Raw genomic sequence first — 10,962 nt, 5'->3', positions numbered from 1 at the left:
GCTTGAGACACCGTGGGTCTGATCTTCATAAGTGCTTAACACCTGCAAGCTCCCACTGATTTCAGTAGCAATTGTGGGTGCTCATCCCTTCATAAAATTAGGCCCGAAGGGTCTCATGATGGACACGCAACAAATGAGGGACCTAAAATCAAAGATCACTTTTGAAAAATTTGGCTCAAGTATCCAGCAAAATCTGTGTCCAGTTTCCACACCGAGGCTTTGAATTAGCAATAAGGAGCAGTATTCACGGGTTACTGTGAAGGGCTGCCTTACCAGCTGGTTGCTCTAGTCCTGCCCAGCACTATCTACTACATTGAAATTCACAGTGAATGGACATGCAAATCGGATGTACTCTAGGCCTTCAGTTACATGGATGCAAGCAGCAACTCCCATATTCTTTAAGCGCGGCTGACGTGCAGAAGTGAGGGCAGACGCGAGTACACCGTATCCAGAAATATTGGAAAGCCAATTGCTGCTTGGTTATTTAAGCAAAGGGATTTCCCCATTTTCACAATGAGAGAGTTTGGAACAACTTGAAAGCTCATGGCCTTACTGTTTTTTTGGTGGCTCTATCAGCTGGTGAATGTTTGAGCCAGGAGGCACCATCCAGATGGAGGACGGTTCAATTCTGCAGAGCCTTTCCTTCCCTGAGGAGGAAGAGAATTAAAGTAGATTGAAACACCACTGAACTGCTTCACTGCCCAGGTTGTGCTTCTCCACGAGATGTATGGTGTACTGGAGACAGCAGCTCAAGGCCTGCATTTCTGTAGTGACCTAGGTCATAATGTGTGAAACTAGATTCAAGACCTTGATGCTCTAGGGCAGAGAAGTGTGGTTCACTGGCTGGAGCCAGACCCTGTTCTGTGCTGTGAATTGTTAGAGGGAGCTGACTGAGGACTACAATGATAGAGAACTGTGCTGCACTAAAGGGAGCACACATAGGCTTTGACACTCTTGGGAACTGAAGAATTTGCTTCTTAGATTGCGGGGTATGTTGAACTGATTGTTCGTAATGGACTTCACTGCAGCTATGAGAACCAGATCCCAGTAGCTTTGCATCAGGCTTTCTTTGCACTGTGACTTAAAAATTAACACAAGTCTTTCCTGTAATTACTCATTGTCACTACTTTATTAACAATATATTTAAAATCTGAAATAACAGACTAACATTTTGCAAGCAGTATTACTTCTCATTCTCTACAAGAAAAAACTTTGCATAAATAATTTACATGAGAAAATAAATATGTAACTTACTCTTTGAAACAATAGCTTTCACATTTAGATTCTGGTTCCACTTAAAATAGTTGCAAAATCTACCAAAGTTTTAAACTCACATCTTAGAAGATTTTTACGTCAACTGTACACAGAAAATAAGAACAGCAAGGAATTATTTTCCATCCAAATTTTGTATTATGTGATACTACGGTTTGCAGTCCTAAAGCATATGTACAGCATTTGAATATTAACTTTCCAATAATACCCTTTAATGTAAAAACACAAACACATGTATGAATGGTGTGAAGCTATTTAAAAGGAAAGACATTGTCAAACTGAACTGCACATAGCCAAGACTTCTCCGAAGGAGTTCACTGGTTTTCAAATTAGCATAGGCTCACGCTAATATGGAACCAGCACCTTACCCTCAGAACCTGCCATGCCCAGTCCAGCAAAACAGAACATATGGTCAGATGATCCAAACTTTGCAGAACAGAGAACATAAGAAGCTGACATCTCAGCTCTGATGCTAAAGTTAATTTGCTTTTGGAGGAGTAAGGCAAATACTTTGTATCCTTCCTATTGGCCCTCACTGTAAATTACTCAGCTGTGTTAGAAGTAGTTTGAAAAACTCTAGGAAAAATATGTTTGGCCCTCCATATATCTGTTTAAAAGATGAACATCATAGAGTTATGGGGTTTGGGAGGGGCCTCCATGTGGCCATCTGCCTCATTCTCCAGCAACTGAGCAATATCCCAAAGTCATTTCTGATGGTGTCAAATCTCAACCTTAAATCTGTTGAGTCTTGTACTATAAGAGTAAAGATATGGAATGGCTCAGATTCACATTTATACTTGCACTTTGGGATCACAAATTTCATGTTTGACTCATGTTTCTCCTCATTTAAGGAAATTACTTGGGCATGCAGAAATCTGGCAGGACTTTATTCTCTTTCACTAAAACATTTGAATTTCCTTAGTCTGCTATTGCTACTTCCTAAAACTCAGTCAAAGCTTGCTGACTCTTCTCCTGTTGTTTCCCTACTCTTGTTCTTGTCCTGCCTGAAGTGGTTTTGAGAGCGCTTTCAAGGCTCTGTTCGGACAAAGTAAGGATAATGACCTCTTGCAAAGTGTAATATATGGAACAGTCACCATAATACCTTTGCTTCCTCTGCCTTCCTCAGTGTGCACACCACAAAACCCCATGCAAATTCCCAGGCTAACTCTCCTTTCAGATTGAATTTAGGTGCTGCTCCCACCAGCTCAATTTCTCTCTTTCATCAGACCACAGCTGTTAGAATCTGATAGTTTTGACTATGCGAGCCCTTGTCCTAGCGTTGCAGGAGGAATGGGATTCCACTGCATTCAGAACCTTACTCTGTGGCCTGTCTGTCTCTGCCATTTGATGAAATGCAAAATATCCAGAGCTGTTGGGCGGTACCTCTCAGAAGGGACCTTCTAATAGGCATTTTCTAGTTCAGGCTGGTTGGATTTGCTGCCCCTTGCTCTGGAGAGACGAGGCTTCTTGTTTTTCTGAGGCCTGATGGTTTCCTTCCCGAAGTCCTTCAGCTCAGACTGGTTGTGGTAGCGAGTGTAGCGCTTGCATTTACATGCGGTGACAGCTCGGATTTTGTAAGTCCGAGTCTCTTCCTGGGGGCAGGCCAGCTGGATGCGCTGAGTGCGAGCGTGCGCGGGAATGCAGCGGTAATCCAGGGCATTCTGGCGCCACCACTTTCCTCTGCCAATAGAGTTAGGGAGGAGGTGGGAGGGGAAACACTGGCCTGAGCAGACCAGCTCCTTTATGGGCTTGAAGCTGCGGCAGGGCCCATCAATGACATACCGTGTGTAGCGCAGCTCTCTGCAGCTGAAATCTGAGGCATCTGCAAAGAAAAAACAAACTCGTTACAGGCATCTCCATCCCTTCATGTTCACCGTGCTTCTAGCCTCATGTTGCAGCTGAAATCCAGCTCCAGGACCTTTAAACCAGCACATTTTTATCCAAAATTGTACTAATAAAGCCCCCGAGGAGATGGTTAGAGTCGATCGAGCATCACCTGGAAATGTCAGGTAAAGTTCTCTCCTACCCAGGAAGCTGCACACCAGGCAGGAGAGAGGCTGGTATTGGCATAAAGAAGCATCTGTTTCTCTATCATTCAGAAATTGAACAATAAGAGCTGGCTCTGCACCAAACCCTGCATCCAAACACCCCAGTACTACAGGGGAGATTGCGGCTCAGTGTTGTATAAACAAGAGATTAAAACCTGCAGGGCCACGTAGGAAAAAGGCATATCAGGTGCTGCATGGGAAAACACGTGAGCTAAAAGGGAAGCAAAGAGGATGTGCAGGAAGTTGAGGCAGGAATCAGAACAGCATTGACCTCTCTGGGCAGAAATAAAGATGTTTAAGGGTTAAATTTTGCTCATTTCCACCTGTGTGATTCTGGAATAACACCACTGGAGTCACTGGGGGTGAGCTGCAGGAGGGCAATAGAGGACCAACAGACTCAGATTCTGCCCCTTCAAGCCACCTGTGGGCTAAAAACCTTCTCTCATTTATATTAGTTTAACTCCATTGATCTCAGTTGCTCACTTTGGATTTAAACTGGAGTAAGCAAGAGCAAAACCTGGTCCAAAGTTTTGGTGAAAATCAAAATCAAAATTCTTATAACCAAATTCTGCCTGCACTTCTGCCACTCCACCCTCACTTAGCCGGCCTGCACAGGTGTGAACCAGTGCTGACTTTGTCCCCTCTATTTTCTGTAAAGGGCCATGGATCCTTGCAAAGGTTTCTGACCAGCATCAGACATGTTACAGGTCTCCTTGTTCTGGTCTCCAGAGTCCCTTGTGGTGTCACATGACTAATAACAAGAACAATAAGGAAACTAGCAGATGGGAACTGTGACTAAGGATGGAGTTCCCACCTCTTGGAAAACCCATTAATTCACCACTCATTTGGCATTCCTGACCTCCCACTCTCTGTTCTAATCCCACATCATCCATGTCATTGCCTTCAGTCAGACAGAGGCATCTTCTGCCAAATTAGAAACCTTACCAGGCTTTTGCTTGTGCTTTAATAGATTGCCAGAGGCAAGGGACACAGTAGAAAATATGAGATTTTCGCTCTAAGGATTTAGAAAAGCTCCTTTCATAGGCAAAGAACTTTCCAGTTAAATAATTGATGCTGCAGATGCATTTATCATCAGAACAGGAAAGACCACTGTCTCCATGAGCAGGGCCGGCTCCAGGCACCAGCTTAACAAGCAGGTGCTTGGGGCGGCCAAGGGAGAGGGGCGGCACCTGCGGCAATTCGGGGGCGGCAGGTCCCTCACTCCCTCTAGGAGCGAAGGACCTGCCGCTGAACTGCCGCCACCGATCACGGCTTTTTTTTTTTTTTTTTTGCTTGGGGCGGCAGAAATGCTGGAGCCAGCCCTGTCCATGAGGGTTTCTTTCTGTCTTTGTTCAACCAATGTGCTTAGCTACACATGTTTGGAATGTATGCAGACTGATTGTGAAGACTGTTTAGCAAATAAGGTATTGAACTTCATCTATCTGAACACACTTTATTCCTCTCGTCTAAGCAAAAGAAATACATGGAGCACAAACAAGAATTTAATTGTGACAAAAACCTACAAAGGTGGAAAACCAAAGAGAAGGCAGTTGTCATCCATTCTCCTTGCTGTGAAAAAGGCACATCTCTGCTAAGGCCACCAAAGGAGACTAGTAGCTTTAATTCTGAATTTTTTAGTGGTGTAATGTTTTTTAGACTCATGTTTCTCTCAGTGAATTTTTAAGGATTTCCCCCTATGCTACAGAACCAGCATTTTTTTTAACCCAGCAGAGATCTGCTTTCTGGATATACTGTATGTCTATTCATTCAGACTTAGGCCCCAACCCTGTAAACACTTTGCACAAGTTTAACTTTACACACAGGAGTAGTCGGGAGGGGGCTATAGTCATGCAAATATAGATTTTGCAGCTTCATATTTTAGCAATTCTAAAGACTGCATTTACCAGATTAAACATTTTTGGTCTAGTATTGTGGTTAACATGCTGATACTGAGACCCTGTATGATTTAGTGAGACAGGTTAATCAGATCTTTTATACTCACACACTTCCTGAGCGTTTAAGAAATTGAGTTTTGACTCGGGTAGTCTTAATGTTTCGGACTCTGGCCTTTTATGCCAGCTCAGCAGTGGGGCACATACATACTGCTATATTAGACACCTTGGCACATGCCTCAGACATGTCGCTGCTTCTGTCGACACACATCCGTCCGTGTTACATGCACGCTGATCCCACATGATGCCACATCGGTGCTAGTCTCAAGTAGCCTCATTTCTGGTAGGGACAACATCTATTGCACTGTGGCTCTGATACCTACCCCCACCCTACTCCACTAAAGACACTAATGCAGCTATACAAGTGCATGGCATTCCTCGAGAGAACCCCAAGTCTCTTTGAGGGGTCATGAAATAAAAATCCCCCCTCAGAGTCTTAAGTGTTCCCATAGGTGGCAGGGAGGCAGACTGCACAATTCTAAGGTAGTGAGAGACACTCCCAAAAGTCAAACTTTCTTCCCAACAGCAAGACAAATTCCTCCCTTGAAGATATTGGATCTGCTACGTGGTCTGCTGCTAGGGAGGGCAGCCAATGCTGGGCCTGGGCAGGAGCATTCCATGGGACTGTGGCAGGGAGGGGCTGGGAGGAGGGATTTGTGCCCTGTCATGATGCTGGGATGTTATTAAAACCTTTGAATTTGACCCCATTCAGAAAAAGAAAAGGGGTGCATGTGTTTTTACAAATATTTTTCTGGCCCCATGTTTGTGATAAGTTTGGGGGGTCTCAGTCCAGTTCCCAAACCAGCACATACCACCATCCTAGAGAACCCTCAGAGACAGCATGATTTAGTTCTCTTCCTGATAGCCTCAGCACAGAGGCCAGGGACTGAATGGACCCTGACTGGAGACTTAATTCCCTTCTCACCTTTAATCTCCCCTTAATCACACAGTGGGTGTGGGAATTCTGCCCTCCATCTGCTCTGGGACTAAACACATTCCAGTCTGTAGGGATCAATCTGGCACCTTTTGCCAGCATGGAATTCACTTTTAAACTCTTTTTTTCTTGGCAGTGCTGGTGGCAACTCCCCTGACCATTCTCTTCCTCTTCCCCAGCCCAAGCACTTGCATTTCTGAGCCATTGGTGCTGTCGGATCTTTAGCCGAATGCCCTGGTACCATGCTGAGTTTCTTTCGGGATGCCTCCTGATGTTGTTGGTTCTATTTAAAGTATCAGTCCAAGTTGCAGCTCTGCAGAACAGAGAGCCCCCAGAAGAATAAATGCTCCTCCCACTGATCACATTCAGTTGTGGATTCCCTCTGTGAAAGCTTTAAACTGCTAATAACAGGCTTATGTCGCCTACTGGAGTCTGCCCATGAGACACTAAGAGCAGCACCTTTCTCTAGCACAGCTCAGCGCAATCATACATCCGAGCTAACAACCATAATTGGAGTGTTCCTCTAAGAATATTTAACAATGCTCTCATTATCACCTCCTTCCCCAGCCCTTGCCCTGTTCTGTTCTCAAAGGAAGACGGGTTCCCCCGGATACCTGCTCACTGTGTTTACAGCATCAGGACAGCAGTAAATCATGTCAGTCACTAATATTACTGGCCAGTCCTGCTATGGTAAAAATATCTTTTGCCCAGGCCAGTTCAGTGTCGCACACCGCCACATTGCAGCTGCTCTGATTATAGCTCCTTAGCTATTTAGATGGATTTATTTCTGATCATTTTACAGTGCTAAACTCCACCTGCAGTTGTAAAAAAGCCACTATAACTTCTGTAACAGAGCAGACATTGAGATACTACTATGCAGTGGGCCACATAAGTACCAATAGATAATTAAGTAGATGTGAAACTGTTAGATCTAGATAACATCTTATTTCCCTGATGGATAATAACCACTACTACTTGTCTCTGTTTAAGAAACGACATGGCAAACACTGGGAAGGGCAAACAGGAGATTGAATTTGTTATCACTACAGCATTAGCTCTACAGCACTTTATCCAGTGTTAGTTCATCACTATATGCTCAGGCAAGGTAACAGAAAACCCCACTGGAAGTTGTTAGGTTGTTAGGTTCCGAGGCTGTAATATAACATTTATTTTTCTTACCGTTCGGATCCAGAGACGGCTGTGGCTGTCTTCCCCCGTGTTTTGCCTGGTTCATTGTGTTGTTGTTGCTGTTAGTCTGCTCCACTGGTGTTTCTGTATTTTCAGGGAGCTCAGGGATGATTTCTGTGGCATCATTTTTAAACACTTGCCACCCTTCTACTGAGCGTACAGCAATTTGGATCAGGACACAGATAGAGCACACAGCCCAAGAGATCTGCATAGTGGCAGCCCAGAGATTCACCTTTCAGCACTCTCACAGTCTCAAATCCCAGGCAAAGGCAAATTATTCTCCTTTTTTAAATCCCTCTTAGAACCAAGCAGCCAATGACTTCACAAAGTGGGAAGGGCCAGACAACTCATTCATCCCAGATCTGTCTTTGTGACATGGGGAGGCGGGGTGGTTTCTCCAAAACATTCTACAACTTTTATCCACACACTTAAAAACTTGTCCCTTGCTTCATTCTTCTGCCAGGCACCAGTGTCGACTGATAGCCATATCTGCAGGGAGACTCATCAGTCTGCAGCTCATCCCAGGCCGAACAAATATTTTCACAATTAAAAAATGCTTCTCCTTCCATATTTGTTTCTTTGGCTCCTGGTTTTCCCACCATTTTAAGACAAGGTTTCCTAATAACTTCTCCTAGAATAGTCTGTCTGTGCTTTTTCTATTTTTTAAGCTATACAATAAACAAACATCAGGGAGAAGGAGCCAGAATCTACACACTGTACAGCTTGATGGGATGTTTCTCTCTTGTTGCGTTTGCCTTTGGGTTGATTGCACATTTTTAGACACACTGTCCTTTGTTACTGGCACTTATCACCATGAGAGGGTTGCTGACTTTTAGATAAAAGAGTGTGGGTAAACTGTTGTTTAAAAGCCATGGTTGCTCTGCGTATAAGAGATGACGAATGATCTTCTGGTTAAGGCACAGGACTGAGACGCAGGACAACCGTGTTCAAACCCCAGGTCTGGTACAGATTTCTTGTGTGATGTTACGTGAGTCACATCATCTCTATGCCTCAGTTCTCCATCTGCAAGCTGCGGACAATCATACTTCCCTATCATATGGGGTGTTGTAAGGAGACATATGTTAATGTCTGAGAGGTGCTTAGCTACGGTAATGAGGCACCAGGAGCATTTAGAAAGAGCTGTTTGCTTCAAGAGGGCATCTGGGTGTGGAAGCCTGATTGTGTTGCATACTGCACTGTTTGTTGCAGAATTTGTTCCCGGACCAACTCAGCCTTATGAAACTATTTCATTTATAGCAGATGCAAAGGGTATAACTGAACTCCACTCTTTAAATTGTTGTTCAGAGTGTCAACAACAACCTCCATTATCCAACTGCATTGCCTTTTGTCCTACCTACTCAACAGCCAAAACAGGTGGGTCTGTCTGTCTCTCCCTACCTACTTAGGACACATCACTTAGGACGTGAATTCCATTCTGACAGTCTTACTAGCCCTATAAGGAAAACAGGTGTTGCTGAAGTTAATACATCAAATATTTGGGACAAATTCATCCCTGGTGTAACCTCACTGAAAAGAATGGAGATGAATTGGAAAAGGACACACACACACACACACACACACACATATATGTACGTTATAGGTCAGGTTTCACCGTGGTAATAAGGTGGATGGGTTTTAAACAATGTGCCCCTGGTACATGATGGTCCATTTCTGATTCAGTGGCACCTGCCATATATTGTGGAAATATCTCTTTAGTCTCTTTCTCACCCAAAGTTATGCAGTTTTACAAGTCTCACTCAGAGACTTGTAAAACTGTAAAAAATATCCCATTGAGAATCTAAGAGCAGTAGTTTCTGATGTTGCATGTAATCACTCTTCCTTAATATCTCCTTCCCCCTTCCACCACCTGTTTCCCTTCTATTTATGTGGAAGGATGCCACATAGTTTTCCTTGTTTCCTTCATGCATGAAGCTTTTTGTGCAGAGTTTATCAGAAAACCATTCATTGATAAGAAGTGTCGCCAACCAATTCTATTTGGATGGTTACATAAACATTCCTGCACTATTGTTTCCTTTCCCTCTATAAACACACAATCTGCTCTGATTCACTTTCATTAATAACTTTCTCTAATATTCAAAGCAATGACTGCTAAACCCTGAGATTCACATCCACTCCAAGCACTGAGCCATTTCAAAGGCAGGTGTTTTTCCAGAAACCATTTCCCCCCAGGACAATGCAGTTTGTAGATGTGCAGGTGCAGATGGATTCTGCACAACAGACAAGTTGGCTACAACTTACTTTAGACATCATAATACCTCCCATTTGTATAGCCCATTGAGTTCTGAAGGATCCCAAAGCACTGCAGACACACTGTGTGATGAGTTACTTCACCTACCACCACTAGACTGGAATGTTGCAAAAGAATCCGGTAAATGCATGGAGGATAGGTGCATCGGTGGCTATTAGCCAAGTTGATCCAGGACACAACCCCATGTTCCAGAAGTCCATAAACCACTGACTGCCAGAAACTGTGACTGGAGGACAGGAGATGGATCACTCGATAAATTACTCTGTTCTGTTCATTCCCTCTGAAGCATCTGGCACCAGCCATTGTCTGAAGACAGGATACAGGGCTAGATGGATCATTGGTCTGACCCAGTCTGTCCATTCTCATGTTTGAGTGCACTGCCCAGCCATGTTATACACTAGATTAAACTTGTAGGAAAGATAGTTCCTGTATCCAGGAACATTTTACATAACTCTGGGGCCATGGCAAGATACATTCTACATAACAGTCTACTCTTGCCAAAAGAACCATGTGATTTTTGAATGATCCATGCAAGAGCAAAATTTTGGCTTCATATTTCATCTGAAAATTGCCACCTTCAGCAGCAAAGCGCCCTATAGCACCAGGCTGGGACACTAATTCAGTATCAACTTAGAGGAAAGAGTGCCACTTAGTTAATTCCCAGCCATACTTTCAGCAGTCCCCAGGACGTCTCTGACCCGAGTACTAACCCAGTCCACCTATACTTGGCTTAGGCGCTCTGATTGGATCACAGTCATGGCAGCATGCACAGAAGATGGATGGACTGGGCAGGAAGTGTGCAGAACACCAAAGAGAGTTAATACTGATAATCACAAAGGAGTTTCCACTCACTCACCACTCTATTTAACTGTCTCCAGAATTGCACATTTCTATATAATGAGGTTGCCTGCCTGATAGCATGTAGCATGGCAAAGTGTCTGCACAGAGAATATTTCACAGGATGGTACTATCGTTGTCAATGTCAGATCATTAGTACAAACATCACGTTTAAGGAACCTACTCTTAGGGATGCACAAAGCACAAAACTTTCTTTTCTCATATATGTGTAATTGAAGGAAGAAATATGTTTAAAAGCGTTGTGCTAATGTTTATCTGCTTTGCTCGTTGAGGTCCTGGGAGAAATAATACAAAAATTGGGACACCCAAAATCAGAGACCACACTTGAAAATTTTGGCTTAAACAACTTGCCCATGGGCTCAGCATCTGTGGATAAGGCAGGAAAAGAGCCTAAATCCCACTCTTGAGTCTAGTGCCTTAACTACAAGCAAACCTGCCTCT

General features: G+C 43.8%; 1 protein-coding gene across 1 annotated transcript; it reads right to left on the bottom strand.

Moving 5' to 3' along the window:
- Positions 1 to 1,110: 1,110 nt before the first annotated feature.
- On the bottom strand, positions 1,111 to 7,665 carry SOST (sclerostin). The gene is made up of 2 exons (XM_024224315.1): positions 7,386 to 7,665; positions 1,111 to 3,094 (listed from the first exon to the last, which is right to left on the bottom strand). The coding sequence occupies exons 1-2, from the start codon at positions 7,603 to 7,605 to the stop codon at positions 2,673 to 2,675; spliced, it is 642 nt and encodes a 213-aa protein (XP_024080083.1). The 5' UTR covers positions 7,606 to 7,665; the 3' UTR covers positions 1,111 to 2,672.
- Positions 7,666 to 10,962: the final 3,297 nt, after the last annotated feature.

Source organism: Terrapene carolina, unplaced genomic scaffold, assembly GCF_002925995.2.
Source record: "Terrapene carolina triunguis isolate 2854851 unplaced genomic scaffold, T_m_triunguis-2.0 Scaffold193, whole genome shotgun sequence".
Classification (NCBI taxonomy): Eukaryota; Metazoa; Chordata; order Testudines; family Emydidae; genus Terrapene; species Terrapene triunguis.
The sequence above is the reverse complement of the archived record's forward strand: the minus strand, read 5'-3'. Positions and strand labels throughout refer to the sequence as shown.

Coding starts and splice junctions, on each gene's coding strand:
- SOST (XM_024224315.1), bottom strand. CDS start 7,605: ATGCAGATCTCTTGGGCTGTGTGCTCTATCTGTGTCCTGATCCAAATT. Junction 3,095..7,385: donor GCCGTCTCTGGATCCGAACG/GTAAGAAAAATA, acceptor TTTTCTTTGCAG/ATGCCTCAGATTTCAGCTGC.